General features: G+C 48.2%; 1 protein-coding gene across 8 annotated transcripts in view; it reads left to right on the forward strand.

Moving 5' to 3' along the window:
* The window catches only part of TSPAN12 (tetraspanin 12), an 86,581-nt gene that overhangs the window by 33,762 nt on the left and 32,791 nt on the right, over positions 1-20,028 (forward strand). For 7 of the 8 annotated variants that reach the window (XR_012010553.1, XM_072783311.1, XM_072783309.1 and 4 more), the window contains exons 5-7: positions 4,106-4,180; positions 9,326-9,433; positions 13,836-13,979. Coding sequence is in view for 7 of the 8 variants with exons in the window: in XM_072783311.1 (XP_072639412.1) it covers positions 4,106-4,180; positions 9,326-9,433; positions 13,836-13,979 (327 nt within the window). In the remaining variant the exon portion in view is untranslated. Of the gene's footprint in view, positions 1-4,105; positions 4,181-9,325; positions 9,434-13,835; positions 13,980-17,505; positions 18,998-20,028 lie in introns of those variants that run through there. The other variant, XM_072783312.1, reaches the window with a different exon arrangement.

A 20,028-nucleotide genomic window follows, 5' to 3' on the forward strand; every position in this document is an offset into this window, starting at 1 on the left:
GAGTCTGAGCTCTTCGTAAGGGAGGACGGCACCGAGGAGGCGGGCTGCATGTGTGCATGTCGGGTGGGCACACACCTCTCCCCAGCGGGGGTGTGCGGGCTGCGCGGCAGGGCCATTTGCACACCTGTTCCTGTGCTCCCAGGCTCCCCCCCCCCCATGGCCTCCCGCTGCAGCAGGACGCGTGCATGCACTTTGTCATAGCAGATGTCGGTGGCACCTGTTTCTTATTCTTCGCCAGCTTTGTCCTGTTGAAACTACTCATTAGCAGATGCCTTCACGCAGGTCCAGCCCTTAAGCGAAATAGTGGTAGAGTGATTCCCTGGACAATAGTCAATATGAGGATGACCATTGAGGACTTGGAGCTCGCCGGAAAAGAAAAAGTAGGGGTAAATGATCTCCGTGTGTTGTGTTAACAATGCATTTTGGCATTTTGTGTCTTCCCTGGAATTGGAAGACTGGATGCATGAAGCCCACACCATGGTAACAAAGCCATGGCAGCTGACCACGAAGCTGCTGCATTGTTTGCGAGAATATAAATTCCAGACTTACTTTGACCCAAGAAAGTTTTAGAATGTTGATGAAACTTTATTTTCAATTCAAAGGTCAAATAAAATCTGTGCTCTTGAGTATAAGTAGGATAAAGACAGAAGAACCATTTTATATGGAAGGACATGCCTCAAACGACATCACTGGACATCTGCAGATAAAAAAAAACATTTTAGCCTTTCCCCAGAGTTAAAAAGAGTGTCCAACATATATGGACACCCTCCTTCCCAAAATGGATCATCTCAGTTTTGAGTTTCTGGTTTTTTGGAGTTTTCTTTGTTTTAGATTGATTTATTAGAGAGAGAGAGAGAGAGAGAGAGAGGAAGAGAGGGAGGAGGGATGGAGAGAGAGAATCTCCAGCAGACTCCACCCTGGGCACGGAGTCTTACGCGCACGACGTGATCTCACGACGCTGAGCTGAAGTCAAGAGTCGGATGCTCACCTGACTGTGCCACTCAGGTGCCCCTCAGTTTTGAGTTTTTTTTTTTTTTTTTTAAATTTTTATTTATTTATGATAGTCACACACAGAGAGAGAGAGAGAGAGGCAGAGACACAGGCAGAGGGAGAAGCAGGCTCCATGCACCGGGAGCCCGATGTGGGATTCGATCCCGGGTCTCCAGGATCGCGCCCTGGGCCAAACGCAGGCGCTAAACCTCTGCGCCACCCAGGGATCCCCAGTTTTGAGTTTTTAATGAGAGATTGCTTTAGTTCCATGTATTTTATGCATTCCTGGGGTTGCCTAAGCTCTGGTGTCACTGACCCGTTGCAAATCTGGCTGTAAGAAGTCGGAGGGGCTCTCACGCATTGGCTACTGCACCTCTTGGATCCATAGGCCTGGCGGTTACTCAGGTGTTGCGAGTACTGCTCACATCTGGGCACTTTGCCCTTGGCTCTGTGCTTGGGGCCTTTCTGCTGCTGCAGCACAGACATCATTAACTGGCCAGTGACTCCAGGAGGCACGAAACAAGAGAGGTGACTCAAGTGGGACTTACAGGGATATGGAATCAACCCAGAACACCTGCCTGGTGATCCCCAAGGCCACGGAAAGTTACCTTCTGACCAGCCCCAGCGGCCACATCTATGTTTTACTTTGGGATGTCTTGCCTTTCCAGGTCTGCTTTGGTGTTCATCGTAACCAGACGTCAGTGTTGGAAGTAACTTAGGTTAGGGATTTGAGAAAACAAAAATATCCCATAGTGTAATGTTTCTTGGGAGCTTTACTCTCTCGTAGGATCTTATCAAAGGTAGGAAAACATTGATCCAGCTTATGATGATTGTTTGGTCTCTTTGTATAGTATTGCTCATGTCTAGAAATCTCTTCAACAAGCCACTAAAGAGAGTTTGCAGAAAACCTGACCTGGAGTACTGTGTTCACAATATTTCTTCTGGTCATCATTTTAGGCCTAAGATCTTTAAGGCAATGAGATTTGAGTAGACTGAAACTGACCAGGAGTACTGCACATATTGAAAATAAAAGCGCTTGTCAAATGTGCTTCCCTTAAGAAAATATTACTTTATCTTCTAATCCAATTTTTATTGTCAAACTGTGTTATTATCTGAGACATTGTGTAGCTATATATATTATTAATTTTTTTATATGAAGGAATCCAATTAACACTAATAGCAGTGATTTATACTTTTAAGTCATAGGGATAGAGCCTGGAAGTAGTGGAAAAAGAGCCCAATTTTCTACATCTTTTATTTCCTCCTCTCCTTTCTTGGCAAACGTCAGGAGCAGAGCAGCTCAGCGTTCACGTTTTGATGGCTCACCAGCCTCCATCAATCTATTTCCCCGCCCCCCCATTTCCCTGCTGCCACCCTAGTCCTAGACCAATTTTTTATTTAGATGCCCGATCACATCTTTGCTCGCCTACAGGTTTTTTTTGTTTGTTTGTTTGTTTTTAATAAAACAGCCAGAATCGTGTTTTTATAATGTTGTCAGACCGTGTGGCATGCTGCTGGATTTTTATCACACTTAGAATGAAACCCGAAATCCTTTCTGCCACCCCTGGAGAGCTGGCTCGTCATACTATGGTCCTCGCCCACATATGCTGCCCGTGCCCAGCGCACCCCCTCCCGCGCTCCTGGCTTCCCGGGAAGGCAGCCTTGCACCTGGCATTATTGACTCACCCTAAAAATGACCTTGGTGAAGGTGGCCTGCCCAAGGCAGCCCCTGGCGCCCAGCCTCTCCCTGTGGCATCACTCCGCTCTGCTTTCGGCTGTTGTTTTCTGGGCCAGGTGTGTGTGGAGCACCTGCTAGGTACGGAGGGGCACAGTCAGCTGCTGCCCTTGGGGAGCGGCCCCTCTGGCAGAAGGGTTTGGTCAGGGAGCTCGAGCCCAGGGCCCCCACGCTGACCCAGCGACCCCTGAGAAGCGAGGAACCTGAAAGCAGGGGCTTGTTTCTGCTGGAATTAGTGCAGAGCCCGTGCCTCTCACACTTTGCCTTCTGCAGAGGCACATGCGCCTCAGGACGGGCCCAGGGTACAGCGCCCCCCCAGCCCCCCACCCATGCACAGTGCACGGTCTTGAGCAGCTCACGTGGTCTGGGCTCACCCTGTCACCTGTAAGAGGAGGTGCCCCATCCCTTTGCGAGGCCCCGGACGAGCTGGCGAGTCATCAGTCCCATGGGCCTCTAAGGGACCATCCGTCCCGTAGCCTCTGGGGGACCGCTGGTAGCCTCTGGGGGACCGCCGGTCCCATGGGCCTCTGGGGGACCACTGGTAGCCTCTGGGGGACCACCGGTCCCATGGGCCTCTGGGGGACCGTCTGTCCCGTGGGCCTCTGGGGGACCATCCGTCCCGTAGCCTCTGGGGGACCGCCCGTCCTGTGGGCCTCTGGGGCACCGTCCGTCCCGTGGGCCTCTGGGGGACCGCCTGTCCTGTGGGCCTCTGGGGCACCGTCTGTCCCGTGGCCTCTGGGGAGACCGTCTGTCCCGTGGCCTTTGGGGTACCGCCGGTCCCGTGGCCTCTGGGGGACCGCCCATCCTGTGGGCCTCTGGGGCACCGTCAGTCCCGTGGCCTCTGGGGGACCGCCCGTTCCGTGGGCCTCTGGGGGACCGTCTGTCCTGTGGGCCTCTGGGGCACTGTCTGTCCTGTGGGCCTCTAGGGGACCGCCCGTCCTGTGGGCCTCTGGGGCACTGTCTGTCCTGTGGGCCTCTAGGGGACCGCCCGTCCTGTGGGCCTCTGGGGCACCGTCCGTCCCGTCCCGTGGCCTCTGGGGGACCGCCGGTCCCGTGGGCCTCTAGGGCACCGTCCGTCCCGTGGCCTCTGGGGGACCGTCTGTCCCGTGGGCCTCTAGGGCACCGTCCGTCCCGTGGCCTCTGGGGAGACCGTCTGTCCCGTAGCCTTTGGGGGACCGCCGGTCCCGTGCCGTCTGCACACGGCTCAGTCCCGTGGCGTCTGGGGGACCGGCAGGTGCCGTCTGCACACGGCTCTCAGGTTGCCGCCGCTTGCCACGCGGCCGGGGGCGCCTCCTGGGTAGTGCCTCTGGCTCCTGGCGGCCGCGTCACGGTGACCCCTTCTCTCCACTCTCTAACAGCCCGTTGCTCTGTTCCCCGCAGTACTTCGGAAGTTTGCTGGTCATCTTCTGTGTGGAACTGGCGTGTGGCGTTTGGACCTACGAGCAGGAGATCATGGTGAGCTCAAGGGGCCGGAGTCCGACCCGGGGCCACGTCGGGCTCGGCCTGTGGGACGGGGACTTTGGGTCATCGGGGCACGCGGCCACTCACCCGAATGGGGTCCCTGGGCCGTGTGCGCGGTCGCACCGAGTGGGGCTGCGGCTCGGGCGGGGCAGGGACAGACCCGGGCCTGGTCAGGGCCCGCCGCCCGGCGCCCCCCAGCCGCCGCCCCTTACCTCGAGCGCCGACATGTGCTTCCCGCGTGAGGAGCGCCGGTGGCCGCGGCGACTGCGGCGTTCTGCGCGCTGCACCCGGTCCGGTCCGGTCCGGTCCGGTCCGGTCCGCGGGGCGGCGGGCGGCCCACAGCACGGCTCCTCGCCTGGCGGCGCCCTGCGGCCTGAGGCGGCGGGGGGAGGGGGGCCTGGCGGGGGGCGGGGCCTGGGGCCTGGCGGGGGGCGGAGCCTGGGGCCTGGCGGGGTGGGGGCGGAGCCTGGGACCTGGCGGGGCGGGGGGTGGAGCCTGAGGCCTAGGGCCTGGAGGGGGCTGGAGCCTGGGACGGGGCGGGGCCTGGGACGGGGCAGGGCCTGGGGCCTAGGGCCTGGCGGGGGGGCGGAGCCTGGGGCCTGGCGGAGGGCGGAGCCTGGGGCCTGGTGGGGCAGGGCCTGAGGCCTTGGGCCTGGAGGGGGCGGAGCCTGGGGCCTGGCGGGGCGGGGGGCGGAGCCTGGGGCCTGGCGGGGGGCGGAGCCTGGGGCCTGGCGGGGTGGGGGCGGAGCCTGGGACCTGGCGGGGCGGGGGGTGGAGCCTGAGGCCTAGGGCCTGGAGGGGGCTGGAGCCTGGGGCCTGGCGGGGAGGGGGGCGGAGCCTGGGACGGGGCGGGGCCTGGGGCCTAGGGCCTGGCGGGGGGGCGGAGCCTGGGGCCTGGCGGGGGGCGGAGCCTGGGGCCCGGCGGAGGGCGGAGCCTGGGGCCTGGGGGGGCAGGGCCTGAGGCCTTGGGCCTGGAGGGGGCGGAGCCTGGGGCCTGGCGGGGCGGGGGGCGGAGCCTGGGGCCTGGCGGGGGGCGGAGCCTGGCGGGGCGGGGGGCGGAGCCTGGGGCCTAAGGTCCGGAGAGGGGCGGAGCCTGGGGCCTGGCGGGGAGCCCAGGGCAGCGGGGCCGTCCCTTGGGCGCGGCTGCACCGCTGCTGCGCGCTTACCTCAGCCGGCGGCGCCCGGGGCGGAGGCTCGGCCCGGGACGGCTCCTCCGCGCTCGGCCGGCCTGCGCCTCACGACTGGGGGTGGGCGCGTGGGGCTGCGTGGGGCCGAGGCGCCGAGGCTTCCCGCCTGGAGGGTCGCCGTCGCGCGGCGGCTGCACGTGCCCCCCGGGGTCGCCCACGCGAGGCCTCCGTCCGCGTCACGCCCGCCGTCCTGGCCGCCGCCGCCTCCTGGGCCCGGGCTGCGGGGGACGCTGGCGCGGCCGGGGTAGGGTCGGGGGGGTGGGGGGGGGTTCGGGCGGCCGTGAGGGGCGGGCCTGGGCCTCCGCCGCCCGCCCAGTGTCCCGGGTACTTGAACACGTAGGAGCTTCGAAGAGGTGAGTCTAGGAGCTTGCTTTCTTTTTTTTTTTCTTTTTTTAAGATTTTATTTATTTATTCATGAGAGACCCAGAGACAGAGGGACCCAGAGGCCGAGACCCCGGCAGACGGAGGAGCAGGAGCGGGCTCCCTGCTGGATCCGGGACCCGAGGTCGCGGCCTGGCCCGAGGCGGCGCTTAACCGCTGAGCCACCGGGGATCCCTATTTTATTTTATTTTATTTATTTTATTTTATTTTATTTTATTTTATTTTATTTTATTTTATTTTATTTTATTTTTTATTTTTTATTTATTTTATTATTTATTTATTTATTTATTTATTTAATTTATTTGTTTATTTATTTATTTAGACTTTATTTGTTCTGAGCCACCGGGGATCTTTATTTATTTATTTATTTATTTATTTATTTGTTTGTTTATTTTTTATTTATTTATTTATAAAAGACTTTATTCGTTCATGAGAGACCCAGAGAGACCCAGAGGCCGAGACCCAGGCGGAGGGAGGGGACCCGGGGTCGCGCCTGGGCCGCGGCGTCCGCTCAGCGCAGGCCCCGCGCGCGGACTCCAGGGGCCCGAGGAGCGCTCAGTCAGCCCGCGTCCGTCGGGGGGGGGGTCGCTGGGGGCGGGAAGGTTCTGGAAGGGCTGGGGAGTCCGCCGCCGTCGGGCCGGGTCTGAATTCTGGGCGGAGAGGACAGACCGCCGGGGGCTGCGCGCTCTGCCGGTCCACGCTCCGCGAGCCAGAGAGAATTGACGGCGATTTCCTTCTCCCACAAGCTGGAAAGTCAGGGCGAGCTCGGACTCGCTTAACAAAAAAGTCGGAGACTTGGGAAGTCTCCTGTTCAAGGGGCGATGCATGTTGCTGTCTCCGAGAATCCCGGGTCCATCCATCCCTAGGAACATGGTACACTCCGGGGGGTGAAGAGGAGTTGGTTCCACACTCGGCTGCTGTGTTTTATTGATAAAGAGGTGGTCGCTTCTGATTTTTTCCTGTTTCCAGAAAATACATGTATCTCCTTGACATTCAAGCAATAGATCGTAGGCATTTAATTGATGACTTTTTTTTTTAATTTTTATTTATTTATGATAGGCACACAGTGAGAGAGAGAGAGAGGCAGAGACCCAGGCAGAGGGAGCGGCAGCCTCCACGCAGGGAGCCCGATGCGGGACTCGATCCCAGGTCCCAGGGTCACGCCCCGGGCCAAAGGCGGCGCTAAACCGTTGAGCCATCCGGCCGCCCTAATTAATGACCTTTGATCATGTTCCTTTTGATAAATAAAAGGGTTTAGGAATGAGTTTATTTTCTGTGGGTTTTAAAACGGTTTGTATAGTTTTTATGCCATCCTGTTCTCTGATGAATCTCCTAAGTTATAACAAGTAGATGAATTAATTTAAGGTATTGAAAGGAAATGCCTTGATTCTCATATAAACATAAATCCAGAAGATACTTCTATTCCGTTAGGGGCAGTCTGCAAACGTCTTCCTGGTCACACGGTGGTACTAAGTGGGTGCACGGTGCCAGCCCTTTGGAGTGGGTGCCTAGGCCACTGTAGGCGTAGGAACCTAGTAACCTAGGATACTGATGTAAATCTTCCCCCATTAAGTCACCAGGATAATGCAAGAGCTGTTGGAGCTGTTTCGAGAGTGAAATGTGGAAAATGGTCCTTTGGAAAAAAAGTTGGTCAGGGATTTTTTTTTTTTTTTTTTTATTGCTTTTGCACTAATAGCAGTGTGAATGAAAAGTGCCATTAAAGTTTATTAGCTGCCAAATTTTGCAGAACCCAGCCTTTGCATAGAATGGGCTTTGTGTTCTTAGCTGTTCCATGCAAGAAGCCAGTAAGTGTGTTTTCCCTTATGGCCAAATCACAGGATTTTGTGCCAGAACCTCAACCATCTCCTCTGTGTCTTGCCATATTTGGTCTCCCATGGATTGTGGTTACAAGAGGGAAACAACTCATATTTGTTTTGTAAAATACAATCTGAAATCAGACTGTTCTAATAACCAAATCAGGAGATTGGACATCAGTCTGTTTCCCCCTTACTTCTGTCGTTTATACATCCTCACCTCCTGTTCATTATTCCTTCTTTAGAAAAATTTGCCAGTAATGTTAGCTGTTCTGGATGATAAATTTCTAGAGATTTACTTTGTTTCTATTTATTTCATACTCAAAAGAATATGAGTGATAATTTATAGTGAGTAGCTTGAGTTTTGATTTAGTTCCCAGAACTTGATTGAAACTATGTGAACACGACCATTTTGAGGGCAACAAAGTTGGGTGCCCAAGGGTCGGCATGGCATGTTTTCTTTTGTAGGTACATTTCCAAGTAGTAGAGAAGAAAATGAACAACCGAAAACAACGAAGACCTTGTGTGCTCAAATTTTTAAACTACTTCTATTGATACTATTTTTTTAAGGATTTTTATTTATTTATTCATGAGAGACCCAGAGAGAGAGGCAGAGACACAGGTAGAGGGAGAAGCAGGCTCCCTGTGGGGCGCCCAGCGGGGGACTTGATCCCGGGACCCCGGGGCCACACCCTGAGCTGAAGGCCAAGGCTGCACTGCGGAGCCCCCCAGACGCCCCGATACTGCAGTTTTTTTTTTTTCTTAAAGATTTCATTTATTCATGAGAGGCACAGAGAGAGAGACACACACAGGCAGAGGGAGAAGCAGGCTCTATGCAGGGACCTCGATGTGGGACTCGATCCCGGGTCTCCAGTATCACACCCTGGATTAAAGGTGGCACTAAACCGCTGAGTCACCGGGAATGCCCCAATACTGCAGTTTTTAAAATAAGCTCACAGAATAGTCCTGATCTTGAGTTGGTGCCAGCTTGCTTGGCTAAGCATGTCTGTGTTACTGCGCAGGTCAGAGGTTACGCGCCCTGAACCTGGTTCCACATGTGCGTCAGCTCCCCCGGGCACCATAGATGAAGCTGCTCAATAGGATGACGGGGTTTCGGGCCGGCTGTTGTGTCATGTACCTGAAGCTCTGTCATGATTAAGGGACACCGTGCTAGGTGACTTGAGACCGGAAGCACAAAATGTGCTTTAATTCGAGAGGTATTCCTCCTAAAATTCCAGCATGCGTCCAGGGTCCAATTTGGGGGAAGATAGTTACATATTCTGGAGCAAGGCTTGACCTGAGTTGAGTTCTTTCCCTTCTTAAGTCTCATCCCTTTATCTTAGTCCTACTGTCTGCAGTCAATTCAAAGACCAGCTCCATAGCGTTATGAAATCAAATCCAAGGGCATTTCTGGGCGGGGATCGTGTGTTACAAGGAGCCCGTCAGCTGGATCTGCAGGATGCACAGTAAACTGCTTGTTTTGTGGGTTCCTTCAGCTGGATCTTGGCATTCACTGATGTTGCTTTTTTTTTTTGCTTCATGTAAAGAACTTCCTCCTTTACTGTAAACATCTGCACACAGAGATTGGCTAATCAATAGCTAATAACCTTGAAGCTTAATTAGGCCACACACAAATATAAATTTAGAATAGTATTTGCTAATTGCGGTACATTCCCAGTAGGTGTATGAGCGTGTGCGCCGTTGACGTTTGTGTGTTGGTGGGTTCCAGTTGTTGATGTTTCGTTGGTTGTCTCCAGGTGCCAGTGCAGTGGTCTGACATGGTCACCTTGAAAGCCAGAATGACAAATTATGGCTTACCTCGATACCGGTGGCTTACTCACGCTTGGAATTTTTTCCAGAGAGAGGTAAGTGCTACAATTTCTGAGGTAGAGGGGATGGAATAAATGGCGCACTCTCAAAACAAATGTTCAGAGCTTTGGCGTTGGTCATTTTCTCTGTGCTGAAAAGGTAAGCCTGTGATTCGGTTAGCACTGGTGTAATTCTTTATTGAGAAATTCCCTGAGTGACTCCATGCCCTGCTTTTCCTCCTGTGTCTACCATTTCCCCTACATTTCGCATGGTTCACGTATATTTTAAGAATTTCTTAAAAGCCATTTTGCTAAACTACTGTGAGATTTCCTTTTTATGAGTGTTTCTTGATAAATCGCCAACTCTTACTTGAATAGATAATTTTTCATGACTTCTAGAGCTGTCTTTGTTTTAAACAGTTTTTTTTTTTCTTTTTTTTTAAATAATGGCTCTCTTGTGGGAATGAAGCGTCAGTGTATCATTATGAGCTTTCTAGTCAGAAGGATCTTGGTTCAAATTCTGGGTCTGCTACTTGCTATTACATGAGCTTCTATAATTTACTTAGCCTCTTTCAGCCTCAGTCTCCTGGCCTGTAAAATAGGCATAATAAAAGTACCCTGCCTCCTTGGGTTGTTGAGCAGATTAAATGGGATCATGAGTTTGAGCTCAGTTAGCTCCTGGTTATTACAAAGCATAGGTGCTTTTAGCTTTTCTTACCTGATGTCCACATAGCCCCGCGTCCAGTTGTCTTCTCAAACACAGACTATAAGTACATGTTTAAAACCTGGTGATTTGAAGGTCACCACTGGTCTTGCTTCACACCACGCTCTTCTTCCAAGCTATTTCCTGTGGTCAGAGATTCCCGGGTGACCAAGTATACCCGTTTCATTTCTTTTCGAGCTGGCCGCGAAGCCTGTGAGAATCAGTGTCTCACCTGATGGATGTCCAGCTCTCTGCGCAGTTACTCTGTCTGGGATGCGGGCAGAAATTTAAGTCCAGGATAATCTCCAAATCTGGCTCTTTGTGTTAGATGGTGAAAATTATCATTGTAACACAGATTTCCTATTTATTTAAATGCTTCCTGGCTTTGTTTGTTTACCATTCATTTGTACTAAAAACAACATAGAGGGAAAATAGGTGAGACGTTAGGGAATTTATAGTAAGCTGTGTTCAGCTACTGGCCTGGGTTGAAGCTGCCCAGAGCTCTTTATTTTCTGGGATTTCTGATGTGGACCATGATAATCCAGGTTAAAAAAACAAAGCAAGTTTTTCCCCAGTGGTATGAAGAGGGGTTCCATCCAGATGGACAGCGTACAGAACAGCAAACAATACCACATATTTTTTAGCTTTGTTGCATAGTTAAGTTCCCTCCTCCATATCACAGGCCTGTTTCATACAAAAGGAGGGTGGAGACCTCTGGTCACCCTGAAAGAGTCTTTTTTAAAACCCCTTGTGTCAGTCTGTTAGGGCTGTGACGGTAATAAATGATCACAGACTGGGTGGCTGAAACAATAGAAGTGTATCGTCTCATAATTTGGGAAGCTGCAAGTCTGAGATCAAGGTGAGCAGGGTTGATTTCTTTGGAGGCTCTTCTCCTGGGCTTGTAGACAAGTCTCAACCCTGTGTCTTCACGTCATCTTCCTTTTATATGTTTCTGTGTTCAAATTTCTTCTTCTTATAAGGAGGACATCCCTTATATGGGACTAGAACCCACCCTAGTGACCCTGGTGACCTTGTTTTCATTTAATTCCCTCTGTAAAGATCCTATCTCCAAATATGGGGGTTAGAATTTCAACATGAACTTTGGAAGGGGGGAAACACAGATCAGCCCATAACACCCCACCCCCCAAATAAATTGTGGAGCTAAGAGTGACCTCGTCAGGCCCCAGTTGTCCTGACGACCCGTTCAGTGCAGTTCTGTGCATGTATGTACCTCACTGTAGTGGGCTCTCACTTAAGCCCTAGAGATCTTTATTTAATATCTTTTAAAAAAGTGATTTTTTAAAAAATATTTTATTTATTTATTCATGAGAGACACCAGAAGAGAGGCAGAGACACAGGCAGAGGGAGAAGCAGGCTCCTTATGGGGAGCCCGATGTGGGATTTGATCCTGGGACCCCGGGGTCACGACCTGAGCCGAAGGCAGACGCTCAGCCGCTGAGCCACCCAGGTGCCCCATAAAACTGATTCTTAAAAATGCATGTACTTACTTATTTTAACTTAATGGTTGGGAAACAGGCTTTGGAATAAGTAGGCTGTGCAACACACTGGTCTGTGGTCTCCACAAGTCATTCAACCTGTGAGAACCTCACCTTCCACTTATGTAAAATAGTGGTGGTATTTTTCAGTTTGACTGGACGCAGGCAAAAGTGGCTTTATCTCACACTGTGATTTTAATGGTGGGAAACTGCAAGGAGATGTAGATCTAGTCATGTGCATGCCATAATGACGTAGGGGAGTTTCCAGGAAAACATTCAGTTCCAATTTAGTATCTTCTGTTGACACAGAGAAACAACTATGTAAAAAGAAAAAAAATATCTCAGTGACTTATTAAAATTAAAAAAATACATCTGGCACTGAACATGGTATGCTCAAGTTATTTGGAAAAGTCATTTCTATGGAGCACCTCATTTCCTGACAAGGCCAGATAAATGGGCTGTTCTATTGTGGATGGAGTTTGAGTTCCAAGAACTGTACTTTTGTCCTCAATGTAGAAAAACACATGTCCTTAGGAAATGAGAGAAGTAGGTTTTCTCTGAGTGCAAGGATTTAAAAAGCCTGACTTCGAAATGTAGTACTTTATGATTTTTAGAAGGTGAAATCTTTTTACTACATATGTTTTCAATGGATTCATTGACTTATGTAGAATACATGATGTCAAATTATGTTTGACTTAATTTGTGATGTTTGTGGTACCTCTGTAGCTTTTACAACAAGTTTACAAAAGATATTTAAGAAATGTTTCTCAGAAAATTGTAGTATATTAATTGTAACATGAGCAATTCCTCATTTAGGATGATTTTTTTAAAGTTAGATATGTAGGCAAATGAAGAATGCAAAATCATTTTTAGTATTTTCCTTGTTTCTTTTTACATGAGAAGTTCAGAAATCTTCATAGTTAGATTTTTGTCGGATTTTGAAATGGTAGATTGTGATATGGTGTTAATCCTGGGCACAGATTGGTCTGTTGTGCTACATAATTTGCAGAGCCAGTCACTCTTGGCAAAATTCTTCTCAGTGATTGCCCAGAGTCCTTGTTTTTGACTATAGGGAAGAGGAACTCCTTCTACCCAAGGGCAGAAAATTATCATAGCTAATTATTCTTAACCTAATCTACATATGTCCCTTAAGCAGTATTTCTTTTTTTTTTTTTATTAAAGATTTTTATTTATTTATTCATGATAGTCACAGAGAGAGAGAGAGAGAGAGAGAGAGAGAGAGAGGCAGAGACACAGGCAGAGGGAGAAGCAGGCTCCATGCACCGGGGGCCCGATGTGGGATTCGATCCCGGGTCTCCAGGATCGCGCCCTGGGCCAAAGGCAGGCGCCAAACCGCTGCGCCACCCAGGGATCCCCCCTTAAGCAGTATTTCTAAACTTTGAGCAGAGAAAGTTTTTGCTATTCCCTGGTGAAATGAGACAAAAAAAAGACCAAAAGACAACGTAGCTTTTCTTAAATCCAATTTTTTTCAAGCTGCAGGCACATCATTTCTTCTGCATTGATGGTGCTAGAATACGATACTTTATTTCAAGACTCTAGTTCATTTACATAAACATTTGTTGGCCCAACCTGAGTTTATATCTCAAAAACTTTTTGAAAATCTACTGGCTAATGAATTCAAGTCGGGTGATTTTTGTGATGTGCGCTTTTGGTCAACAACTCTTTCTACCAAGATTATGGAAACTTTTACTTTAATATTTGGATTTGTTAAGCAGTTAAATTGGTATTAGGTGATACACGAATAGACTGATCAACTGTTCTGTAGTGGCTAGAGGTTAAATGATGGATATAAGATTCCAGCTAGTAGTTTGGTTACTGTGCATTTTGGATTTATTGCTACGTGATCACCTGTAGAAGATCTAGAGCTGGGGAAAGACTCAGCCATGCCTGATCTGACTGCTTGTGTTACAAGCATTACTGTTCAGAATTGTTCCACTGTGGAGTCCTTCACTACATTTCTGTCGTCAGCTTAGAATGTACATATAGCATTAGGTGATGACAGGAATGAGTGTAGCTCTGGGCACAAAAATGTAAGAAATCTAACGTTTAGTCTTCTGTAAGTTAAGAAAATATTTTTGTAGTTTCTGAGCCTGACCAGTCTTTTTTTTTTTTTCTTTTTTTCTTTTTCTTTTTCTTTTTCTTTTTCTTTTTCTTTCTTTCTTTCTTTCTTTCTTTCTTTCTTCTTCTTCTTCTTCTTCTTCTTCTTCTTCTTCTTCTTCTTTTTTTTTTTTTTTTTCAGTTTAAATGCTGTGGAGTGGTGTACTTCACTGACTGGCTGGAGATGACAGAGATGGACTGGCCCCCAGATTCCTGTTGTGTTAGGGAATTCCCAGGATGTTCCAAACAGGCCCACCAGGAAGATCTCAGTGACCTTTACCAAGAGGTAAGGCCCTGTGTGGTTAACTTAACATGCATACAAGTTTTCTCATAATGCTTTTCAAGTAAAGAATCAACGACATACCAATGAAATTTTCCTCTTCTGTCTAAATATAAAGGCCCTTAAGATTTTTCTCTGGTATGTGGAGAAGTAAGGTAAAGCTAAAAATCAATATGGAAATCTGAACCTTATCACATGTTAACAAAGGAAATTGGGAAAGACTAGGTGTAGAATCAGTTGGATTTTCAACTGTATCTTCTAGAACCAATTTCTATTGCCTCCTAGGGATTCTTTGATAACAGGTGCATGCAGTGTGTGTAAAGACCTCTGGATGTTCGAGAAGGCAAGGTTTGGAGTTCCCGAACATGAATATTTATTTTAGGGCCCCGACATAGACTAAAAACGTGTAGGAAAAAAAGTAATAAATCCCACTCTCCAGGGAAAATGCTGTCTTCTACTCTTCAGTTCCCCCTACTGGCTAATGATCAGCGATGTTAGTTCTAGTTGGCAGATTTAATGGAGCTACATACTCGCTGGGTTTAAGATCATTCGTCACATGCCCCAGAAAGTTGCACGTCTGTGTTTTCTGGGAGAATTTATCCGAATCATCAATTATTCCTTTATTAGCAGAAGTTTCCTACTCTGCTAGTTTTTAGCAGTGATTTTCAAACTTTGTTAGCAGAATCTAAATTCAAAATAAAATCTAGAACTATGCCATCCAGTATAGTAGCCAATAGCTACATGTGGCCATTTAAATAAAAATTAAATAAAAATAAAAATGTCATTTCCTTTGTTGAAATAGCTGCATTTCCACTTGAGACTAGCAGCTTCTGTATTAGACAATGCAGATATAAGACATTTCCACATTACAGAAAATTTTATTGTAGTCTTGATCTACAATGGAAGCTCAAAATGTAAATCAGATGGAAGGGAGGCTGCCTAGGCTGAAGGGCTGGGCTCATTTCCCAGAAATATCTTCAGTCAAGCGTCTGGGCATCGAAAGCACTATTAAAAACCTCTGGCTTATCATAAAGTAACAACTCATGCTATTCATAACATATTACACATGTGTATAGTGTAGCTATAAAGTGAAACTTTAAAACGGAATATCCTGATTTATAAAACATGCATTTTTATATGTATTTCAAGATAGTTACCTTAGGAGGTTATACCTTTTTTTCCCTAGAAATACTGTTACTGTTCAGAACATCCTTTAGGCTGCCAAAGTCCGTTGTAGAGATGCACAAAAATCAGTTTCATTAATTTATGGTTGTAAATTAGCCTATTTGAAAACGATGGTGGATTGCCTATGCAAATGATCCATCATATTTATATCTGGGACATGAATAGCTTTTGGCTGTTAAAAATTTCATCTCAGAGGTCAAGACTATGCCACATTAAGCACATCCAGAGCAAAGTGCTTTGGAAGATGTTCCACAAAGAAACGTGCCAAGTATGTTTTAAGAGATTCAGAACAGTATTAGTATTAGGGCTGCTGTAACAAAGCACCACAAAAGGAGCAGCTTAAGCTGCAGATGCGTATTGCTCCATAGTGCTGAAGGCTGGAGAGCTTGAGATCAAGGTGTCAGCAAGTGTGGTTCCTTCCAGGAGTGTTAGGACAAAATCTGTTCCGTGCCCGTCATGCAGCTTCTGGTGGCTTGATGGCAATCTTTGGTGTTTGCTGGTTGTGGAAGCATCACCCCATCTCTGGCTTCGTCTTCACATGGCGTTGTCCCTGTGTGTGTATATCCCCAGATACCACCTTGTTCATAAAGGCACCAGTCATACTGCTTTAGAGGCCCACCCTTCTTCAGTATGACTTTACCTTACCTAATTATATTGGCGATGAGTCTATTTCCAAATAAGATCACATTCTGAGATTCTGGGGCTTGGGACCTCAACATATGCATTTGGAAGGAACACAACTCATAACACAAATTGTCGAAACAACTGAATTACTCTGGTTGTTTATTTGAAAAGATAATCAAAGAATTACTGGGTCAATGTCTCTGCGTTCTCCGTGATGATGCTACATCTACCCCCCCCCCCCAACCCCCGGGGGAAAGTCTGAAATAAGGATGGTCAACCACCAAGTTCAACAGTTAAAGCCCTGTTCGTTCCATGAAACAGAAAACAGTGCTTAATATTTCCGAGATATTATTCAATCAGACATCATCATGGATATTCCAGTATGTTATAGCTCACCACTAGTTTTTGAAGACACAGATGATTACAGTGTAGATTGTAAGTGTAGATGTGGATTGAAACCCATCAACTCTCCTCGTGGGAACTTAATCCATTGATTAAAACTAACGTTAGTTTTTAGGAGTGGCAGGTCAATATGGGAAAACATTGGGCTGCAACACTGTGTATAATGATCTCTACCTTCATTAGTGATTGGTACTGATAGTATGATCATAGCCATTGATACTGTGACAGTATGATCATAACCAACCATATTGATCCTAAGAATGGCAAAACAGGAATCCACTTACCAGATCTTCCCATAAAGTCTGAATATGGACAGAGTCACTTCAGTTGTGCTTTGCTTACCTGGAAAGCATTCAGTAAGCATTTGATAAAATTTTCTTGCTATAAAAATGCAATTCGTGTTTACTACTTTGTCTTAGATTATTTCCACTAGTGGTGTTTATAGCGGAATGAATGCCTGACGTTCGGGCTGCCTATAATTGCTTATTCCATGAATTTTGAGATCGAAAGAAGCCACCTGACTGTGCGTGTGCAAGTTGAGGAGCCAGATTATTTTAAAGGCTTTTTCATATTTTCATCAAAAGACTTTCAGGAGCAAGCTGGCATTGTCACTTATGAGATGTTCTTTAGACTTCCCATGGAGATGGAGGCTCATTATATCAGAGTGAATCTGCTTTTACATTTTATAATTAATAACAGATGCTGGTATTGGTAATGATATACTGTATAATTATATGCATAGTTGACTTACAAAAGTGGATCACTTAGTAGCTTTATGGCACAAGCACAATTAAATCCATCATTAAAAATAAGACTTAATTCCACTTTGCCCTGGAGAACATATGTTTCCTAATTGAAGAGTGCCCAGAGACCATCCACCTGGAAGACGAGGGGTCTTACAGGGAGGAACAAGTGAGGGACAGCTAGAGTTATTTATGTTGCTTATTCTGAAGCAGCAGATAGTAGGGGGAGGTATTGCAGATGTCTTCAAATATTTCAAAGTTCATCATTCAGAGCAGGAACTAGACTTACTCATTGTTGCTCCAAGGGCCAGACGTTACAGGAAGGAAATTTTGAATCAATAGAAGGAAGACCTTGCTCATCAAAATCCGTCCAATTGTGACACAGCTTCTTTTGTAAAATAATGAGTGTCTCATCACTAAAAATATTAAAGCCAAGGTCAGATAACCATGTCATTGGTGGGTAGAATAGGTTTTTAAATTAAGAGTGGATCTGGACTAGATGAACTTCAAGGTCCCTTTTATCTTTCATATTCTGTAAGCTCAGAGATAAGAACTGCCTTTTTTTTTTTTTCCTGCAGTCTTTCTTCAGTAGTCTGAAATCAAGGAAATAAATCATTCTCAACCATCTGGTGGCCTGCATGGTCCCTGACCCAGTAATATTTTATGACACATTTGAAATCTGTGAAAAAGGACAGAGCAGAAAGATAGCAACAATTGCACAATACCCCATCAGAGGTATTGTCAGGTTTGGTACACAGGTCCTCCAGTGCCTGTAGTGAGCTACACACTTGTGTAAAAGTGTAGGCATAAACATCACGGGTGCAGGTGTCTGTCGTCATCAGTTCAGTTCCATCACGTTGGTTAATGCACCGTGTTTTGTGAGTGCCTCCCAGGCTCCGGGTGCTATTGTGAAGGCCGGGGACACAGCAGAGAATGTCACAGACCAAAACCTCTCCCGTATAGCTCCTATTCCAGTTGGGAATGCAGACATTTAGCGAGATCAAAACAGCAATAACAAATAATTTCAGGTGGTGGTGAAAGCATTTTGAAGACTCTGAATAGGGTCATGTGCTAGAGAACGGCTTTCCTGGTGAGGGAGCTGCTTAGGATGGCTGGGAACCTGCTCTTGGAGGAAGGACATTTGAGCAGAGAACAGTCGACGAGAAGGAGGTGGCCATGCAAAGATCCGCTGAAGAATTTTTTTTTTAACCTAAGGAACTACAAGTGGCAAAGCTCACCCAGAGGTGGCCTAGTCCAGTGAGTACTGACTGCTTAATCTCATGGGGTCGTTGGTGTAAACACAATCTCCAAACACAAGGTGTGAGACATGGCCACAGCCAGATTTCAGACTCAGAGTGTAAGTTGACGGGATGCAGGACTGGGCTGCGTCTCTTCCCTCTCTTACTTGCTGAGCTCTCTACCGTACCATTACTGAAGTTCTCTGTCTACACCTGACCTGGAAGAGAAAAACCAGAGAGACAGAAAAACAAAGAAGGCTGGCAGAGGAAAGGGCTTCATGGCGAGGGACCCCCAACCTCTTGCCCTGAACCTGTGCTCTTCTTGGGTGGCTTCAAGAGAAACGTGACTCTGCTCAAATGGTTTCCAGTGTTTGATAGGCATGTTTTTCAGTGACTAGGATCCATAGGTGTCATCAGCTTTGCTTGGGAAGTGTGAAGAACCACGGTTGTGGAGATGGCTGCAGGGTTCGCTACCCCAGATACCAAATCTCAAGGGGACTGAAATGCCATTTTTCTCCTCCGTTTGCCACCTCAAGAAAAGTGCATGGAAGCCAGTAGGTTGACAGCAGGCCCTGCTGCAGATGGACCAACTCAAAACGTAAAGACAAAGAGGAACAGAGGACACAGTAAGATGCACCCCAAAGACCCCTTTCTTCCTTCTGTAGTTAGAAGAAACAGCACTATGAAAAGAGATTGGCTGCTGCTTCAGAGAAATGGCCTTCACGGCAGATTATAGGAGGGCCGGACAGAGAGATGGTTTCCACACGGCCTTTGGAACCCTTTCCTCTCAGACCTTCCGTCTGTGTCTGTTCATGCCATGTTGGGTTTGAATAGCAAATATTCTTTATGATTCCCTTTGGGACAAGTAATTTAGCCCCAAACCACTTCTGCCTCTTTGAGTGTTTTTTTAAAATTTCTTCTCTGAGTAACAGAAAACATCTACAAACAGGATAATGGGGGGGGGGGCAGGGAGCGTGGGAAGTGGCGGGATGTGGTCTCCCTAAGCCCCCGTTGACCAGACGAATAGCCCCGATAGTGACAAGTGCGTGCGGGTCTGTAGTGCTAACGGAAAGCACCAGGCACATTGGGAGGCTCCCCCCGGTATCCTCCCAGTAAAAGGTGGGGGTAGCCCACAGTGAACTATGTGGGGTGGCTCTTGTACCTTGTTTAAGATTTACTTATTTATTTTAGAGGACGAGCAAGCGAGTGAGCGTGAAGGCACAAGGGGGAGGGGCAGAGGGAGAGGGAATCTCCAGCGGACTCCACACTGAGTGCAGAGCCCTACATGGGGCTCCATCCCACGACCCCAAGATCAAGAGCCGAGGCGATACCCTTAACCACGGTTCATCTGAAGTGTTTGTTCTCCATGTTGTGTGTTGACTGCCGTGTGAGCTGAGAGTCGTGAGCTCGTGCTGTCGTCCCTCACAGATGGGGGGCCCGTCCTCCTCGCCTCCTCTGTGCCCCTTGTTATCGGCAGGTGGCATTTGCTTTATGATCTACGCCCTTCTTGTCGGGGGGCATCTCTGCCCTCACATTCTTGTCCTGTCGCCACTTAGGCAAGTCGAGGCCGTATTTCTGTGTTGACAAATTGACACGACTTTGACTTTGTAATTTGCTCGCACAGCACTGTCAAGGCCTAAGTGTTGGCCTAGTGGTTCTCCGGTGGCAGCAACACGACAGCGTGTGGGCAGGGGCATGGCAGGCGGAGGTGCTGGCAGGGCGAGCGGGTGCGGAACGAAGGGCCCTGTCTGCCCTGCTGCTGCACGCGTGTCATGCGTGTCACGCTGAGGCCTGTGAGCAGTTCGCCAGACAGGCCAACATGTCTATGGCTTGAGGTATTGCAATGAACAGAAGGCTTCGCGA

This window comes from Canis lupus, chromosome 18 (assembly GCF_048164855.1).
Source record: "Canis lupus baileyi chromosome 18, mCanLup2.hap1, whole genome shotgun sequence".
NCBI classification, from domain to species: domain Eukaryota; kingdom Metazoa; phylum Chordata; class Mammalia; order Carnivora; family Canidae; genus Canis; species Canis lupus.